The 21,237-nt window shown below is 37.2% G+C and overlaps 1 protein-coding gene across 1 annotated transcript in view; it reads right to left on the bottom strand.

Moving 5' to 3' along the window:
- Positions 1-21,237, bottom strand: part of DNTT (DNA nucleotidylexotransferase) — an 877,936-nt gene that overhangs the window by 402,711 nt on the left and 453,988 nt on the right. The window contains exon 7 of the mRNA XM_044056916.1: positions 4,109-4,241. Coding sequence (XP_043912851.1) covers positions 4,109-4,241 — 133 coding nt within the window. The remainder of the gene's footprint in view (positions 1-4,108; positions 4,242-21,237) is intronic.

The raw sequence follows: 21,237 nt of genomic DNA on the forward strand, positions 1-21,237 counted from the left end.
ACTAAATGTTCAGAATATTCTCTTATGAAAAAGTAGTTATTGGAAATACTAATACAAACAGATGAGTAGCTAGGACAGGTCTTGCCTATCCTATGCATTAGGCATTATAGACTACAATAGATGAATGTGTGCAGCTACCTTTTGTGTACCATAATTACAGTTTTGTTTCATGGTGAAAGGTAAAGTTTCTGGAGCTTCAGTTATTTCTGTGAATGTGAATTTCCCCCGTTTTCAAAACTTTTTTCATATTATCTGACAGAACTTTGTTGAGGTCAAGAGACAATTCTGTCTAAAGATTTTTTTGACACATGAATAATCATAATAAAAATTATTATAATTTATTCCATTCACTTTAGGTAACAGGGTAAGTACACTGCTTTGAAGACCCTTTTTGAGCACAACCCGTGTTTGATGGCAGTAAGCAAAACAATAGACAATATATCTTTGTATTACACAGTAATACAGTCAATAAGTCTTGAAGGCTGTACACAAAACAGTACAAACAGTATCTGATCACAACATAGTAAAAATAGTGCACACAGATATACAGTCATACAGACTGGTAATGCTAGACAGGATTGTCATGGCTGGATGGCATGGATGGGCAATGCCTCCTATCTTTCCCAACCAGATGTTAAGGAAAGACCAATGTTGTCACTAGGGTCCTGGGTCTCTTAAATCACATCAGTCATACCTAGATGGTCAAAGTATAAGAAAAAAGTGCACAAAATTCTGATTCAACGGTCACTTCAAAAATGGAACTTAGCTCCAAGAACATAAATGGAATATGATCTGCTGCACTGGGTAGGGGCTGTTGACACCCATGCAGAAAAAAACACACATAGGCCAAATAGCACTCCAGTCCCCTTTCTCAAAACTCTGTCAAGAAACAAGAGCATCTTCCAGTGCCCTTATCCACTGTGAAAACACACACACACACACACACACATATCAGAAAAGGCTGGCAGACTTTTCCAATTCCTCACAGCTTTCATCCAAGCACAGCAGTACAGCTACCACTCTAGATACAGCTAGAGACCACCAGCTACAAGCTGCCCTTGACTTAGCCAATGTAAATATACTATTAAGTAGGATCATATGATCTGGACTGGAGATAAATTTCTGGGCAGCCATCTTGTCTGATAAAAAAAAAAAAAAAAACAGTAATACACCAATAATAATTGGCTGTGAATACAAAGTTCACAAAGAATAAGGCAAACAGTGCAGAACAAAAATAAATATGCAGAGGAATGAGAAAGTGCATAAAATATCAAAATAAGAGTTAGTTACAGACAGAATATGTAAAACAAAATATCTTATCTACAGCTTACGTGCATTCCTCTCCAGGCCTCAGCTGAAAAAGGGCTCCATCCCAGTCTGACTTTCCAAATAAGCAAATGTTAAATAAAAATAATTTCCTCATTTTAGTTTGTGCTTTTTGCATAGCAATAAATAACTTAATCGGTATATCCACAACTAATAGAAATGTTGCTCAAGGTCAGGGGTTTAATCACATTAGTCAGTAATCAAATTCTTACTTCCATCTCAAGTGTTTGCATAATAATGTGTGCAGCCGTTCCCAGATATAGAGTCTCTCTCCTTTTGAATTATAATTTACTTGCATGTTATGAGATGTTAGCTACAGAAGCAGGGAATTAATCTTCATTTCCAGTTTTATACATTTCTCTTCCTGTCATCTCTATTCTCATAGTTAAAGAAAAATGGTTTCAACTTTACACCCACCTGAAGATCAGCTGCATTACCCGTGTGAAATGATAGAAATAAATATTACCTGTTTCAATCAATCATTTTCCCTACCCTAGCATCACCCGTGACACAATAAGGATAAACATATGAGCATATATAAATATGCATATAAACAAGTCAGGGAATCAAAATGCATAAAAATGAGCAATAATGACAGAAAATATTTTCATACACCTCAACCTTTTAAAAAAAATGTGTTCCCCAGAGATGGTGTTATATAGAAATACGATTCCTTATGTGTAGATTATTAGCCAGAGAAATAAGTTAAAACAAGTTAGGGGGGAAGAAGAGAAAGCCTCAAAATACTATAACTCTACTGGAAGAAGAAAAGCAATCTGGTTAATTAAGCACAACTAAAGATATTTAATCAAACAGTAAGATAAGTCAGTGTGTAACTGTTATGTAGGAAAACAGGACTGGAGTTGAAATCTATTCCATCGTTTGTGACACTACGCAATCTCACTCGAGTGTTTAAGGCTTTTGTGAAGGTCAGCTAATGTGGAAATGCTCTTCATACACACAGATTGGGGGATTCAGTTTCAATATGTTAGTGTCAGTATGGAAAACACTTTTTCTACGGCAACATGTTATATGGCAGAATGAAAATTAAATAATCTATTGTATATCTAAGAAATGAGAATGATTCTCTGAAAGTGAAGGAATTTGCTTAGAAGAGGACAAAAGTGGTCATTTAAAAGTATGTATTTGAGGGGATTCAGAAGGAATGCAGTCCTGCTTTGCTCAGAAATCCAATTAGATATATTAATAGCAATACAGTGATGTTCAAAATGAGAGGATGAGGTGTAGAGACCTATGTATTTAAGTGTTTTTGTCTTCTATAATATGTCAATGATTACTGTGGAGTAGAGGGTAATAAAATGGATGGAGTATTAGGGAGCGCTTCAAAGGACTCCATCTGCAAAGGTCATCTGGCCTCTTTTGAAAGAAGGTGGGATATTCTGTTAAGATAAGTTTTGCCTCACAGGAACCTTCTGTCTCTGTTGTTCACCAAGCAGTGGCAAGGAAAGCATATGGTGAAGAACTGGGCCAGGATATTTTTTGTTACATTAGTGTAGAGATTAGATGGTTTTCTGGGTCAAGAATATAGATGGGCTGTTACCTACTGCTAGCATTCTGATATTTCAGAGTAACAGAGAGGATATTTTGGTATTTCATGCTAGACTGTTTATATAAGAACCAATTCCAAAGCAGTTCGTGGCAATTATTTAGGAAGTCACTGATGTCATTTTAGAGGGGATGATCAACATAAAGAATAAAGTTCAAATTGGGAAGGTGGGAAATTAATTGAAGTGCAATGATAATGGAAGTGGGCCTAATATAGACCCCTGGAGTACACCAACTTTACCTCATTAACAGAACACCCTCTACAAAGCCATTTTCAAACCATGCACTGACCATAAGGAAGCCTACATTGCTTTAATTTCACTAATAGCAAGGTGGAAACAATTACCTTAAAGGCCCTTTTAGGGTCAATAATCCTTGCTTCTCTTAACCATGCTATCTCTATATTCGTACAAATGTCCTAAGTAAATTTGAAGATGGCTGCGGTAGCACTGTATTTGGCCCTGAAACCTTGTTGTTTGCTGGGAAATATATCATACTGCATCAGTAAATGCAACAGCTGCCCATAAATTATTTTCTCAAATTATTTTGAAAGATGGTCTATGTTGGTTCTAGGCTTGCAAACCTCAGGATCTCTGCAGTTGACAGTTTTCTGGGAACTGTAGTGGCTTGTTTGAATAGACTGGGAACAGATGTAATAATCTAAGGTTGTAGATGGATATTTAGGTTGTAGAATAACTGTCATCCAAATTTGAAGAGGATGGATGAAGAATATAAAATGCAGTATTACAGTGATTATATTTTGCTTAAGTGATCCCAGACTGCTTTTATGATAATAGATTTAAAACAGAGTTGCGGATTATTCTAGATATTCATGCAGTGGGGTAATAGGAGTGGGGTAGAGGCAAGTAAACTTATGTCATGGCTTAAGAGAGTACAATATGCTACGCATCTTATAACAATAATAATAATAATAATAATAATAATAATAATAACAATAATAATAATAATAATAATAATAATAATAATAATAATAATAATAATAATAACACTAATAATAATAATAATAATAACATAATAACAATAATAATAATAATAATAATAATAATAATAATAATAATAATAATAATAATAATAATAATAATAATAATAATAATAATAATAATAATAATAATAATAATAATAATAACAATAATAATAATAATAATAATAATAATAATAATAATAACAATAATAATAATAATAATAGACCACCTACCTTCTAAAGCCTCCAGTCAATGTCACTGCGGCTTTGGGGTAAATGTTTTGAACAATATCGACTAAAATCTGTTGAACAGCATCTGCTTCTTCCTTACACACAGATCGGCTAATGTCATCATAATAGAGGAGACCTGAAAATTTCAACAGACTGGTAAAACAAGTGGACATTTCGTAATTTCTAAATTAAGTACACTCTGTCTCATCTTCAAAACAGTTTCCTGATCATTTTTATATTTATTTGCTTCCCTAAAATAAAAAGAATACAAGACAATAAGCATTCACAGTTGTTGTGTGTGCATCCCCTGTACTGCTAATTATTTGTGCTACTTCAAAACTATGGAAAGAACTCTAAATGCCATGAGTAATATTTTTCTCTCTTGAATTTTCAATGGGTTATGTGTGGACATTTTTGTCAGCTGAAATAACCTAATGAATCTTCCATGAGAAGCACACATACTTGGCATTCAGATACATACATCATTATAGATTAATGAACAGCAGTATAAAAGCACAGAATGCCTATTTATGAGAAAATGCATTCACAAGTTTTTCTTATGAATAACACCTGGCAAAGCAGGCCAAATTAAAACAAAATGAATTTGCAAATTAAAGATGTTAAATGCAGATAATATTACTTAAACATCAAAATGTGGAAATAGTTTGATATGAGTACTGTTATGGTTATCTATCTAGATGCGATAGATAAAAAGCAAGAAAGATGCATAAACCCAATGACAAGCTGACAGCCCATCAGAAAATGATTTCTGAGACAAAAAATGATTGCTCAGTGCAAATTATATGTCTATGTGCTACTGATGGGTCTATGATTAATCATCAAATGGACTAACCATTGAACAGCACATCATTGACCCCTAATTGTTGAACGTCCATCCATCGAACCAGCACTTCGAACACGTGACACGGGGAAAGTAACTAGTTGGCTAACACTTTACTGTCTCACAGACTGCACTAATTCAAACCCTTCCATGTAGGGGGTTTTGCCCCCACCCCCCCCTAACTATATATATCAACTCCGAGGTCACACTACAGTGGGCAAAAGTGAAACGAGGAAGTGTTGGCCAACTAGTTACTTTCTCTGTCTCACAGGTTCAACAGAGTGCTGGTTTAATGGCTGGACATTCGATAGTTAGTCCATTCAATGATTAACCAATGACCCGCTTCTGATCAATACCAGTTAGATATTAAAAAAAGTGAATAGTAAGTGGATGAGTCTGACAGGGATGAACACCTGGTCAAATGGTTAACTATTTCTACTTAACTTCAGCTTTGAGTGTTTTAACCAAGCCAGCATTAACAGTAACTTTTAAAAAAGCATGATAAATTCTACTATTCAAACAATGAATGATAAAACTAAGTATGTAAAAATGGAATTAAAAAAAAAATTAAAACCAGTTATCTGAGAGAAAAAAAATCTACAATTAGATTAACATACATGGAGTGAGAGAATATATATATATAAAAAGAAAAGAAAAGAAAAAATGTATATTGAAATCCTTTACAAGTAAAGGGTTTGTCATGCAAGAGCAAATATTGATAATATATTCTATCTGCTTTTAGCACAACTAATCATTCCACATGCAAGTGATGTCTGAAACTTTAGTGATATTAATATTAATTTTAAAGTTTTTTTTTTGTTTGTTTTTATTTTCAGCACCGCAGCAAATTAAGATAGATTTCCATTTTTCACTGGTGTGAAGATAAAGAAATATGCATGCACTGATTTCTTTAAGGAAAATTTACCACAAATCTAGGCATGGAATGAAAGCTGTCATGCAGCACACATTTCCTTGTTCAGTTCTGAATATCTAAATAAACCCAGAAAACAGCAAACATGTATGATGGCATGCTATTGTGTTAAACAAACTAACAAACAAAAAAGAGAGATAGCTCCTCACAGTGATAAATATATAACCCTGAAATTTCTGTTTTGCATTTAAACCTCATTTTACTGTAACTACTACCCTTATCTTTTAAAAATCTACACATCTCTACAAATGCTATTCACCAAACACTTAAGAAATATACACTTCTTCAAATAATGCCCTTCAACCATTAAAAAAAATCCGTTTTAGAATATTATTCCTATTGCTAAGCAAGTCTTGTAATGGTATTCCGCAAACACACTTACGCCAGCAACTGTTTCAGTAAGATATCAATTTTAGTAAGTTTATAAAACCAAAGTAATCTACTTTGCTCATTTTGCCTGTAAATACACTGTTTTTAAAGTATTAGATAAAATCTCTTCTTGAATATACAAAGGAAAATGTCCCAAACAGATCTAAAAAGAACATAATATTATACTAAACAAAAAAATCTACTGTTGAAAAATGATTTAGCAGGCATTTGTGTACTGTTGCACCAACTTTATTCCAGTATAAATTACAATACGTTCATCTCATCTTTGTAATTTAAAATGAGGTGGTTAAAAATGATAAACTTATTAATGCTGATTTCTAATTCCAGATGAAAAAAATAAAATAACTAATGTAGTATTTAATGCTTAATTTTTATTTTATGATGACTGCCCTCTCTTTTCCTTTATATGCCTAACCAGTAATAATATCATACATAATTCACTTAACGTAGACTAGAACTTGTTATACTTTAACTTATTTTAACTTCACATTGCATTTAATGGTTCGAAGTTCATAAACAAACATAAATGAACAGGTTCACAAAGGCTCTGAGAAGTATTATTTGCCCTTATGGTTCCATCTGTGATGGGATTGCAGACTGAATGTTAATCCCACTTATTCATAGACTGTTACTAACCTAATGACCTAAGGGCCTTTCTAACCCTAGCCAAGCTTTCCCAAAAGAATAAATAGAATGCTGAGGGCCAGGCATTCATAAGCTACCTCTGTCTATAAGGGACTTGGGTGACAGACCCGGGGTAAATTTCCTATTCCCCATCCACTGGTCTATGTTGTGCTTAAACTGGGTAATTGACTAACTCAGCTTCATATGAATGGGAAGCCTGTTCCATAGGAAGGGCAGTCTTGGGGACACATATCTGTCCCTCCAGCATGTTCTGTTCAAGTCACAGACAAAATTCAGATCCCTAGACCTTATATTTCTGGTACTTTTTGACTTGGAAATATGCAGGAGATTAATACATATGGGGTTTGCGGACATCTTGTAAGCCAGGCATAGATCACACCTCAGCAATCTATAGGAGACTGAGTAGAAGGAAAGAGCTTTAAGGCACTGCATAAGATAGGTTTCTTATACCTTCTATTCTTTCTGTAAGGAACCTTAGAGGTTGCTCTAGTTGCTGCATATGCATGGTCATGTATATACCAAAGGGGGCATTGTACTCTATGACAGGTCTGATAAGGGCAGAGTACAGTGGGATAATGACCTCTTTGGACCTAGATACCATGCCTTTACTTATAAGTTGTGCAGCATAAAAGGATTTCCTCACCACTGTGGCCATGTGGTGGTCAAAGGTAAGGCTACTGTGTGTGTGTGTGTGTGTGTGTGTGTGTGTGTGTGTGTGTGTGTGTGTGTGTACCCAGATCTCTGACCACTGGGTCAACTTTTAAGGGTGCATTATCAACACAATAATTAGCTAGGATGGTTGATTTCCCAAAGGGTAGAATTATGCATTTCTTAGCACTAGTGTCTGCAGGAGAGTTGATGATAACCTCCAGCTTGCAATCATCTGCAAATTTATTCAGCCATAAACCTTCAGCATTTGCTGCCATTTCAGAGAAATGGATACCAAAAAGAATAGGGCTCCATACAGAGCCCTGGGAGACTCCACAAGTGACTGGCCTCTTGGTGAATGTGGCCTCTCCTATTTTGACCTTCTGTGTCCTATCAGTGAGCCAGTTGGCTATACAGTGGGTGATAAATGGAATTATGCATAAATTAGTGAGCTTCTCTATAATGCTTGAGTGGACTAATGTATCAAAAGCCTTGGTCAGGTCAAGGTAAGCTGTGTGCAGTCTTACCTTCATCCAATGCTTTGGTGACCCCCTCAAAAAAATCAACCAGATTTAATCAGCATGACTTATCTTTAGCAAGTTTGAACTGTGATGGGGCCAGCATTTGCAAGTTACCTATGTCCTCATTTATCATGTCCATGACGATTCCTTCCATGGCCTTACATATGAAGCTGGTAAGACTCTGGGCCTGTAGTTACCCCAGATCAGAGGTTGGACCTCCTTTGTGCAGGGGAATGACTGTAACCATTTTCCATTCCTTGGGCGCAAAACCTGACTGAAGGCTTCAGTTGAAAAGTGATTCAAGTGGACCAGAGAGGTCATGTTTTATGCTATTTATTAAATATACTGGGATGTTATCGGGCCCATTGATGCAGTATTTTTGGCCTTGGAAGGTACATTAATGAGCTGTTCTCTAGTAATGGTTGGGAGACTGTATTATGTGGTATTTCCTTTGGATTATCAGGAGGAGTGAGGACAGACATTTGAGCTAAACCTCTCAGCCAAAAGGTTGGAAACGGCCTCCAGTTCATTGTGGGTGATGCAATTTATAATAAGTTCTGCACATTGTTGAGTATTTCCTCTGAGGTTATGGAGAAAGCTTCACAAAACTTTGTGGTTGTCCTTTGCCTGAGAAGCTATTTTGTCTTCAAATTTAGCCTCTGAAGTATTAATTAATACTTCAGCTAGCTGCCTGTTCACATCAGTCAGAATATTTTAGTATGCATGGCTTTGTTCCTCCAATGTTTGGCCAAGATTTTTCTTCTTTTGTTGTATAACTGACTGATAGCGCTATTCCACCAGGGTGGATTGTCTTTTGAGTTTGTCTTATTCTTAATATGAGTGGGCAGAGCTCAGTCTATACAGCTATTAAGAGATTTTGTAAATAGCTCTGTGTTCTATGGTGTTTACTGGGATTGGGGGTACTTGGTGTTTAGCCAAGGTGTTTTTAGTAGAGAGAGGTTAGCCTTGGAATAGTTTGTAAAGGTTTTTGGTTTTGCTGGAACCCAGACTTAATTTTTATTTATTTGTGGTCAGATCTGATGAGCAAAGTTATTACACTGGTAACACTAGCCCTCCATGATCGTGAGTACAAGGTCAAGGATGTTTAAATCTCTCGTAAGACAATGGACCAACTGTTCCAGGATAATGCTATTAAAGTTTGGGAATCATTGGGCTTGTGCACTATAAGTGGTATAGGATTCACAATCTGGGGTAGTGAGATCCCACATGAATATCATGGTGGGGTGAACGATGAGGGACTCTAGTACACTGAGTTAGGTAGTATGGGTTACCTGGGACATGGAGGGAAACCTGCATGTTGCACTGATATGGTGCATCACCCTGTTTATGTCATACACTTTAGTCGGAATGTGAGATTGGTCTTAATATAGACTGACACCCCTCCACCTTTAGTTGCCTCTTGTGTAGTAGCTGGTCTAAATGTGTGAAAGGCAATATAGGATCCTAGAATGTTACTAGGGTATTGGCCTTGAGGTCCTTATAAGTCTAGCCAAGAGTTTAGCCCATGTTTAGGCAAATCAGCACCCAAAGCCCCTGTCCAGCAGGGACACGGGTTGAATCCCAGGGGTATATTTTCTGTTTCACATCCAGTTATCCAGGTTGTGCTTAAAAAGGGGTAAAGAGGTACTCTGCTTGATGTGGAGAGGGAGTCTATTTTATAGATGGGGAAGTCTTTGAGACACAAATCTGTCCTGTCAACAAGTCCTGTTGATGTCAGGGACCAGGTTGAGGCCATGCATGCGGGTTACTCGAGTCGAGCTTGACTTGCGGATATGCAGCAGTCCCATCAAGGTGGGGCCCATGATCACCTTTGTATGCTAAACAGAGGTCACCTCTGAGTAGTCTGTATGAAACTGAGTAGAGGGATAGAGCTTTTAGCTTATCTGTGTAGGGTAGATGTTTAAAGACCTGGATTCTCCTGGTGAGGAACCTCTGTGGTCTCTTCAGCTGCTGCATGTGCTTTGCAAGGTACATGCCAAGTGGGGTATTGTACTCAGTAATGGATCTTATAAGGGAAGAATACAAGGATGTTATGACCTCCTTGCTCTTGAATGAGATACCCTCACTTATGAGGTGGGCCATGTAGAAGACTTTCAGTACCACAGAAGCAACACAGTGGTCAAAAGTCAGGTTGCTCTCAACCTGGATGCCCAAATCCCTCACGACTGACTGAGTGCTTAGGACATTGTTATTAATGTGATTGTTTGTAGGAATGTCACTCTCCCCAAAGCGGATGATGATGCATTTTTTTGGTATTCAGCTTAAGGCTATGTTTCTGGTACCAGTCATTTGTCTGAGTGAGACCGTCTTGGAAGATGTCCGCATCACTATTGGGGTTAATGATGACAGCTCCCAGCTTGCAGTCATCTGCAAACTTGGTCAGCCATAGCCCACTGGTTTTTGGCCTGCACTTTAGAAAAGTATATCCCAAACAACAGAGGCCCCAAGTCCAAACCCTGGGGTATGCCACTTGTTACGGGCCTACTGCTTGAGGTGGCTTCCCCTATTTTAACTAAGTGGGTTCTATCAGTGAGCGAGTTTGCTACCCATTTGGTAACATATTGATTGAGGCCTAGTTGAGAGAGTTTATCTATTATGCCAGAGAGGGGAATAGTGTCAAAGGCTTTGGCCAGGTCAAGGTAAGTGGTGTGCACAGTCTTCGCCTCGTCCGTACCTTCGATGACTGTCTCAAAGAAGTTGACCAAATTTAGCAGACATGACCTCCCCTTGACGAAGCCAAACTGTGTGGGATGAAGTGTTTGGAGACTGCCAGTGTCCTTCTTAATGATGTCCATGATAATCTGCTCCATGGCCTTGCAGATCAGGCTATTTAGACTGATGGGTCTATAACTTCCCAGATGGATGGACGCTCCACCTTTGTGTAAAGGGATGACAGTGACTGTCCTCCACTCAGCTGGGATGAAGTCAGTACTCAGGCTTTAGTTGAATAAGGTGCCTAATGGTGATGCGAGTTTCTGCCTGAATTCATGAAGGATGCAGCCTGGGATGTTATCAGGTTCCATGGAGGCTGTATTTTTTGCCTTTGAGAGAACAGTGATGACCCAATTGCCTAGATATAAGGGGCAGATACATGTCCTGATTTACTGATGGGGGAGGGGGGCAGACAGGTAACGTTTTATCTAAATCTGTCAGCCAACAAGTTTGCTATATCTACGGCATTTGTATATGAGGTGTCCTTGACCACCAGTTCTGAACAGATCTGGGTGCTTCCTTTGAGGTTGTGGACATATATGAAGAAGGCCTTATGATTGTCTCTAGCAGATGTGGCCAATTTGGACTCAAAGTTTGCTTTGGAGGATTTCACTAGTGCTCTTATTTGCTTGTTCAGGCTAAGGAGACACTACTCCTTCTTGGTCTTAGACAGCAATTTTTTCCTTTTGTTATAGAGTTTATTTATTGCAGATGTCCACCAGACAGGTTTAGTCTTCCTTGCAGAGGATGATTTAGTCCTGTCGGGTATTCCTGATTCCATGCATCTATATAAATACTTTCGCAGTGCTTTGGTGTAGTTTTGATATTGGTGCCAGTTACTACAGAGGGGGAGGAGGCTCTGAAGTTGTTTATACCATCCCTCAGGAGACTGAAATCAGCTTTGAAGAAGTTTTTATGTCTGATCATAGCTAGAGAAGGGTTGGGGGAGAAGCTGACTTTGAAAGTGACCGCTTGCTGGGGTGCTCCCATCAGCAACTTTAAACCATGTATCCATTACTACACTGATGTCTACCATCTCCAGAGAGGAAGGCTTGCAGAGAGTGAGGTTTCTTGTTAAGACTTCTAGCACTGAGCAGTACCACCTTCAGATAGTCCTTCATAGGTTCAGTTAAGTTGGTAGGTTTATCAGTCTGTCATTGCCTAAAAAAGGCAGTAAGGGGTGGAAAAGTTCTTTGCCAATATCTTAAAGCTTAGACAGGATAAGTGCAGACTATCCCTGGAAAAGCAGCATGGTCCGTCAACCATTTTATCTCCCTGGATTGTAACTGGAAGCTAAGCCAATTGCTAAAATCAATCATTTTCTGTTGGTAATGTGGCATCATCCTTGGAGAAGGTACTATGCTGCTCACTGCTAGACTCATACCTGCCTGTGACAGATAACTAGCAAGCTCAATCATGTCTCACTTCTTATAGTCAAGGGAAGTACGTCTCAGGTCATTAACACCCACATGGACTATGACAGAGTAATAATGGTACCTGTGATTCAATGACATGAGTGCCTGTGTGAACTGATGGATCCTAACCCCATAAAGGCAGCTAACAGTGACTCTCTCCTTACTGAGTCTGGAGAGTGGAAAATCAGTGTGCCTCACCATAGAATCACCAATGACCAGGAAATTTGGCTGTGTGTCAGTTTGCCTTAATGGCTTAGCAGTGGAGGCATTGGATATGATGTTACTATGTGTAGCTGTGGGTGGTGTTTTAATGGAGTGTTAATGTGATGGCTGAGGACCCTTTCTTTGACTGTACTGTGTAGGAGGTCTTAGTGTTTTAGGAAGGTTATCTCTAAGAGCCTGAGCGTAAGCAGTTTTGTGTATACAATCCTTACCCTGTGCAGTAGGCATGGTGCAAGTGTCACTGACAACCTTTATATGATTCGTGTAGACCACAAACCTTCCTAATGTAAAATAACTGGTTTGGAGCTGAAATCTTAAATCAGAGCTAAGACACTTTCAGAATAGCAGACACAATAAGCTTTCAACCAGCAATTCCCAACTTAGGATTTATGCTACCTCTTCTGCTGCAAGAATATAGACTGCAAACCTTCCTTATGTAATATAATGAGTTATTAGCCCAAGTGCTTAAATCAAAACTAAGAGGCTTAGAATAGCAGTTACAATGTAATCAGGCTACTAGCAAGCAGTAATAAATATAGCAGAATAAATGCAACTGAACACTAAGAACAAGCAGCCAAAGCAAAACAAAGTAATAAAGTAGGAAGACGTACAGTTACAATAAAAGCAGCTGAATAAAGTGCAGTTTTATCTTAAGTAATTGGGAATGGAGGAAACAGAAACTAATTGAAGTTTCAGAGACTAAGGCGGTGGGCCTCCCCAACTGATTGCTCCATACTTAATAGAATGAGCTGAATAGATGAGACTGGGAAGAGTGTCCAAAATCAGATTTATAGCAGGGGGGGCAACTCAAAAACCACCAAGTTTAAAAGTACAACACTTGGGTGGATGGATGGATGGAAAAAATCAGTTGCAGACAGATCAGCAATAGTCAGGCAGAGAACAGCAAGCAGGTCAGTCAAGCAGTCCAGCTAAATAAAGAGGCTCCAAATATTGCTAGTTAAATGAGGAATGATATTTCTTAGCTCCTCCCACTAATTAACTGTATGTTATTCAATATCTGCAAAGGAATTCTTTTCTAACTGACCCTAGCCAAAACCTCTTAAAACTGCAAAAAAACTTAAAACAAAACAATGCAATGTAAGAAAAGATAAAAGAAACAGAAGTAACCAAACCTTAAATGAAAAACTTCAATTCAAGATCAAATGGCATATGTCTTCGTAAATACAAATTATTATTCTTTGCAGCTTGCCTCATTTTACAGATTTATAAACTATTGTTCTTAGAGTTTTATGAAAATAAGTAAGGTACTTAAGTAGACAAATTGTAAAAAAATATAAATACTACTGCTAATGATAATATACACATACATACGCCAAGCTAACATTTAATTACAAAACCATAAAATGTATACAAGGACTGAAAGTCTTCATCCACCACCGAATGTATTTGATATTACCACCTCCCAGTCACAGACTGCAGTGGTGGTGCAGCGGTAGCGTTGTCACCTCACAGTAAGAAGTTGTCCTGTTCGATTCTCAACTAGAGCGTCTTCTGTGTGGAGACATGCGTGAATGGGTGTACCTTCGTTGAAGGTTGTGCGTCAGAGCTGGCAACCCGGCATGTAAAAATCTACTGCCAATCATTAGTGGACCGGAGTTCCGCTGTGGCAACCCCTAACCAGGAAAAGACAAAAGACACAACAACCTCCTAGTCACACAAACTGATGAAATGGAGTTGGTGTCTTACACATTTGGTCAGGCATCTTTATGTAGCTTTACTGTTGGAATGGTATTGCTGGCATAGAATACAATGATAATATTTATGGAAATGCATTTTTCCATATGCTTTATATATCTTCATGAATTGTGTGCAATTTTGTTTTCTTTTTGTACAGCAAGATAGGCATACAATGCGACTCCAGCGTGATACAACCATTTTATGTACATATATAATGCTACAATATCACCTTTTATATATGTATACAGTTGTCAAAAGGAAATGGTTGTAAAGGTAAGAATTAGTAAAGAATCATTGATTTTTTTAGTTTTATTTACTGATTTAATCAGAAATTGCTGTTATTATCTTGTATTAGTGATACAAACACTTAGGACCAGAATCCAAAAGAGTTGGCCTCACTATATGTCTGCCCAAATTCTGAAAGACTTGCTTCCAGTGTAAGTGATTTAGTCCAGAGTAAGGCCTATCTATAAACAGGCTTACACCAGGGTCCAGATTCCAGTGCCTGCAAGTCTTCTGGAATTGGGACCTAAAAGTACTGTAATTATTTTAGCATTCTGTAAACAAGTTTTCAAATGCCATACCAAATACTTCATTACTGCAGCAGGCTGCCTGCGTGTATTTTGCTCTGCTGAATCTTCTGTGCTTTTTACTGAATGATTTTCCATCTGGTCACTTTTTTATTTTCTTAACTTTTGAAATACTTAATATAAAAAAATCACTATGTAATAATGATTAGTTTTTTTTTTGTACACTTATTTCTTGGATCCTTCTACCCTGCACTACTAGTGAAAATGAGTAATATTCCAGCTGGAGAAACCACATTAAGCTAATTAATTAATAATACTATATAAGACACTGTATCATACTGAATTTTAGACAGTGTTTTCACATTTGATCTAATCAAGTTGGATTCAGCTCTAGAATGATCTTCCTCATAAATTGTCAAGACAATATCTCAGCACCCTTTTAATATCTGGTCTCTTAAGCACAAATGTTGATATCCTAGAAGCTATCCAGCTTATGCCATGGAAATACAAGGCTTATGATGCACAATCAGTAGGGTGCCAACACAGCTTTATTGCATGTAATTCATTTTAAGGTGACAGAGTTCTAACTGCCTAAACACATGGTTGAATTTTAATTTTTCCCTTTTTTAGTTTCTCTATGTCTTTTGGGTTTCTAATACCGTGAAGGAAATGGACCCCATTCCTAAGTCAAAGTATGATTCTAGATCATGAAATTAGTATTGTTTCAATCTTTAATGTTATAGAGAAGTGCTCTTTGCAGCACCTGCAATCTGCACAGTAATAACAACTCCTGCAGTTAGTATGGACTTGAATGTGTCGGTAACATATCTAAATATGAATTTAAATTCTTTTTTATAAGACTTGTTGCTCCTGTTTCTTATTTATGGACTACTATATGTGGTTTTCTCGCATCTATTTTTTAAACTATTGGTAATGGGTCATCCAGGGTGATATAAACTTCATTTTGTATAATACTTTGTGGGCCATATTTCCAGTGGTTTTCAGCTACTTCACTGTTACGTTTGCACAGTCCCCAATGCAACAGTCTTTCCACATTATTATGCATTTCAGTATACAGTCCTTCTGCCATTAATATATCACAACCAGCAACAAGATATGTAACGGTTTCCAATTCTGTTACAAAACCTACATTTGTCTGTTTCTCCCCCATTTTCAATGGATTTTGTGAACCAACGTGTATGTAGCCCACTGTCTTAGGCCACCAATATTAACCTTTCATCCTTCAGTTTAAGTTTGTCTCTACTTAACCATTCCTGCATTCGATCCTGATCAACATGATATTTTTCCAAGTGTTTTTTTTTTACTTGCAACTATAATTATGCATCTTCCATATTGCTTGCCTTCTGATCTCATCCTTCACCTTATATTCTTTCTTCTGTTTTTCGGCACATTCAATTGCTACCTGATTTATATCTACTTCTGGTTTGATTTCCATTCAAGTTTGACACCGATATGCTTCTGCTAAACTAAGCAGGGAAGTCATCTGACTTCTTCTCCTCATATTTCAAATCTATTACTATGTTTGGGTTTTGTGACGTCAACAAATATGTATCCAGTCCCACAATTGCAGATTCTCCTTCTGAATGGGGAATGAATATATATATATTTATACACGCCTACTTCAAAGCAACAAAATACCATAAGAACAAATTTCACATGACCAAGATGAGTTTATCAAAACTGCATAACAACAAAAATTTAAAACACTGAATTCTGTATAATTGAAAACTTTACCCTAATGTGTATGATCAAGTTTATTGTTTTCTTTCATTTTTGCAGGGGAACATGCCCCCCTGCTCCACTCCCCACACCCCCAACAAATTAAACATACAAACTCCGAGATCACACTACCTTGAGGAAAATGGCAAACTATGAATGTAGGTTGCAAAGACATGGCCAGTACTTCCGGGTATGCAAGCTGTAACATTCGTCATGTCTCAAAAGTAGTACGCTGTACTCTAGATAAGAAATTTACTTCTTTTTTAGAATGGTGCTAGTTACCCAACAGTAAGTTAACTTGTTTTAAATTATATGGCATTCAATGTTTTAAATTCTCTTTGTTATGCAGTTTTGATAAACTCATCTCAGGTATGTATAATTCGCTGTTATGGTATTTTGTTGTTTTGAAGTAGGATATATATATGGATTCCATACACTAAATCGAATTTTCACTAATTCGAAATAGTGCATGGAATGTTCACTGCAGTGAAAGTGCACTTAAATCGAAAGTGCACTTACGGGAAGTTCAGTACAACGAACGGGTGTTGCACTGAACTTCAGTGCAGTACTCATGGACCTTTGGGTTAGGGCATGGATCATGGTAAGGGGATAGCCCCTAACCCTAAGATCCATGTTGACTGCAGCATAGTGAAGGACATAGCAATGTCCTCCACTATGGTGCGATAGTCATGAACCTTAGGGTTAGGGTAAGGGGATAGCTTTACTAACTATCCCCTTACCCTAACCCGTGCCCTAACCCTAAGGTCCATGACTATCACACCATAGTGGAGGGCATAGCTTGTTTTTTATGTCCTCCACTGTGCTGTGGTGCTTTCGGTAAAGTGAACGTATGCGAAAGTTCACTTTCGTTAAAGTGAACTTTCGCAGAAGTGAGGCTTCCTATTACAAGTTCGAAGTGGTGAACTTTTGTTCTTGTAATAGGAATCCATATAAATATATGTATATGTATATATATATATATATATATATATATATATCTTGATATATATATATATATATATATATATATATATATAGACAGATAGATATATATAGATATAGATATATATATATATATATATATATAGATACATAAATATTATATGGGTCTACTTCTAAGGCCCAACTCTCAGATAACCAACTCTCAAAATTCCAAGATGAAAATCAAGAAAGTTCAGAAACCTGAACAGCGAGGTTTACCAGGGTAACTAAATACTTGCCAACATGCCCTGTTCTTCACTGTAGTGCAATTATGGAGATGGTATATTTAGTTAGGGGGGTTGCTGGGGCTGTATCCCCCCACCTTGGTGGGTTTTACTTACCTCGGTATGAGTTTCATTTACAGTTGACCATGTATTTACTTACCCTGGTAAACGCAGCCTTTCGGGTTTCTGGACTTTTGTGATTTTCATCACAGGATTTTGAAAGTCAGTTATTTCAGAGCCGGGCTGTAAAAGTATACCTATATATATATATATATATATATATATATATATATATATATATATATATATATGTGTGTATATATATATATATATATATATATATATATATATATATATATATATATAGGTATCAACAACTTTTGGGGCCAGTCAGTCATTCCAAAACTAAGTTAGGACAGGAAGGCCAAATTGGTTTGTAGCTTGGTTTTCAGTATTAATTTTATTCACATTTGTTGATATTTTGTTGTCTATTCTTCATCATTGCCCAAATATTTATACACTCTGTCTTGCTCAAGTTCTTTTATATCACATTCTTGTCCCAAACTGATGTTCTCTTGGTGCTGCAGCTTTCCTGCTTTAAAGATTACTTTTGCACATTTATCAAGACCAAATGACATTCTTATACCTAAAAAAGATTTGACCACTTGCAGTTGTGCTTTCAATTCCTCATCTGATGAACTATACAGCTTTAAATAATCTAGAAAAAGATAAGACTTTATGCTTTGTTGTTTTCTGGGAGCCAAATTTTAGCCATGACCTAATCTGTTAAGTAGACAGCATAATGGGTTAAGGGCAACACAAAAGAGCAGCTGTGACAGTCACCCAAGAATTAATAGAACTTGTTGGTGGGATAGATTTCTGTCCCAAAGACTCCCCCATCTGTGAAATAGGCTCCCTCTCCATGTCAAGCAGAGTACCTCTCTAGCCCTCTTTAGGAGGAACCTGGATGACTGGATGGGAAATACACCCCTGGGATCCCACCCGTGTCCCTGCTGGACAGGGGAAACAGTTGCTGACTTTGACAGAACATAGGCTAAATCCTTGGCTAGGCTTACAAGGGCATCTGGGCCAATAGCCTAGTATCATCCCATGAACTGATGAATTTTTTTCCCTGGAATACTAATTTGTCCTTTATTATGGCTTAACTGCAAAGCCGTTTGCCTCTGTTTCATGGTTGCTGTAAAGTAATTGATCAATACGGTGTATCTTATACATTTTTAAGCACTCTTTTCTCCTTTAACAAATGATCCTTTGTTCCATATGACTTTTATTTTATTACTCTTTTGTTCTATTGCAATGATATAAACTCTGTCAGTATCAGTTCCAGTGTATAGCTTATATGCCGTCAGAAGGCAAGTTATTACTCTAGGGTTTTTAGCACAGCTTGCAGGCTCACTCTTAAGCAGGACTATTGTTCTTCCCGTTGTTAACCTGGCTGGTGTCTGTTTGGGGTGCACATATAAATAGTTCTTGCTCATGGCTAAATCTTCATGTTGTTGTGTCTTTCGGCTTTTCCTGGTTAGGGGTTGCCACAGCGGAACTCCGGTCCGCTAATGATTGGCAGTAGATTTTTACGTGTTGAGTTGCCGGCCCTGATGCACAACCTTCAACAAAGGTACGCCCATTCACGCATGTCTCCACACAGAAGATGCTCTAACTGAGAATCGAACAGGACAACGTCTTACTGTGAGGCAACAATGCTACCACAGTATGGCTAAATCTTCATGCATAGATGTTAATTTTAGCCAGAAATTAGGTACTGCATCTGGCCCTGGGGTTTTCCAATGAAGAGCATTTTTTTTCATTCTCTCTGGGTGATACTTCATCCCATTTCATATCCTGTATATCTGAACTTCTTATTTTTTTGTTTTACTTCTTCTATCCATTTAGTATCTTTAATATGTTCCACATGATCTTCAAAGCTATTTCTCCAAAATGTTTCTATTTCTTCAATTTTTGGTGATGTTTCCATTCTTTTTGCCTCATTTCCAATGCACTATAAAACATTTTTGGGTCATCAATAAATTGCTTATTTTGTACTTTTCCTTTCTATTTATCTGCATATCTTCTAAGTTTTTCTGGCTGTACTAATAGATTTGGTCCATTATTTGTGACAGTGGCATGATAGACACGGATCTGTTCTGATACTGTGCATTGCTTTCATCATGGGTAACTCTGGGTATTTTTTATCTGTTCTTTCTTCTGTACTCTTCTAACAGTGACAGTTCTTGTCATAATTGCGTTACAGTTTTCTCTATTTGATACTTCCATGATGGCATTAATTTTCTCCCCTTCCTTTCCATTACTACCCTGTGTTTTTGTGGTAAGATTTTATCTATTAGTCTAGCTGCACAGTAATGTATCCTGTTCACTTCTGTTATATTGCATGAATCTCTATGGACAGTCCTAATTACTACGCTCATGTGTTTTATCAAAGTTTTAACTTTTTGGGTTTTATTGGCTTTCTGCAGTCTATTTCTTTCATTGATTTTAACATGTCTATCCATCTCTATTAAATCAAGCAACTCTTCTCTTAGATCATTTTCTTCTAAACTAAGAGAACATTCTTTGTTCTCAATTTCCTGCGGGCATTCTATAGAAAGTTCCACAGCATCTTCCTGTGCCACATCCTCTTCAATTTCACCATCATCCATTACTCTTTCATATGGGAACTCCCTGGCCTATCACTCCACAACACTGGCTGTGCAACTCCAACTGAACATTTGTACTGGTTTCCTATGGGAGGCTCCAAAGTATCTTCATATGGCAACTGATCAGATGATTCCCTCTCCACTGGTTTCTCCTTAATTTGCCGATCCACTGCTCTATTCAGACTTAGATTTTCTACACTAAATCCTTCACTTCACTGGTAATCTATAACCTCAGTTTCCAGCTTCTCCATTACTAATCATCTTTTTCTACTTTTCCTCGGTTTTCTTATTTTTTATGGTAAAATTTTCCACATCCAGATGCCTTTGCCTATATTTCTCTTCAAATATCTTGGGTGCTGCTATTTTTGTATTGATTAGTTTTGCTTTCTCCTTTGAATAAATATTACACCGTATTAAATCTCGTTTTCTTTCCCGTGTCCATATTTCTTCTTTAGAGGTCTCCTGCTCCTCTTGTGTTTCCGTACTTTGTGGACTCTGTTCCATCATGCTGTGCTATAACTTGTGTTAGACTTTCTACACTAAATCCTTCAATTTGTAGGTATTCCATAACTTCAACTTCTATTTTTTTTAATTCTATTTTACTAATCTTCTGTTCTTCGCTCCCTCTTTGTGATCTTATTTTTTTATTGTGAAACGTTCCATATCTGGATGTCTTTACCTGTATTTCTCTTTGAATATCTTTGAGGTTGCCTTTTTTGTGTTGATTAATTTAGCTATCTCCTTTGCATAAATATTGCACCATATCAGATCTCTCTCCTCTTTGCTATGTCCATTTTTTTATACTTTTCAAAAGTTTCTAGATTTTGTTCTTTATATTTTTCCACTTCCTCGGTCCCTTTTTCCAAATGGCACAAGGTTTCTTGGTCTATACAATGTTTTTCATAAATCTGTTATATTAATGAACACACATTTTTTATTTG

The sequence above is a fragment of the Protopterus annectens genome, chromosome 14.part0 (assembly GCF_019279795.1).
Source record: "Protopterus annectens isolate FY-2018-M chromosome 14.part0, PAN1.0, whole genome shotgun sequence".
In the NCBI taxonomy this organism is placed as follows: Eukaryota; Metazoa; Chordata; order Ceratodontiformes; family Protopteridae; genus Protopterus; species Protopterus annectens.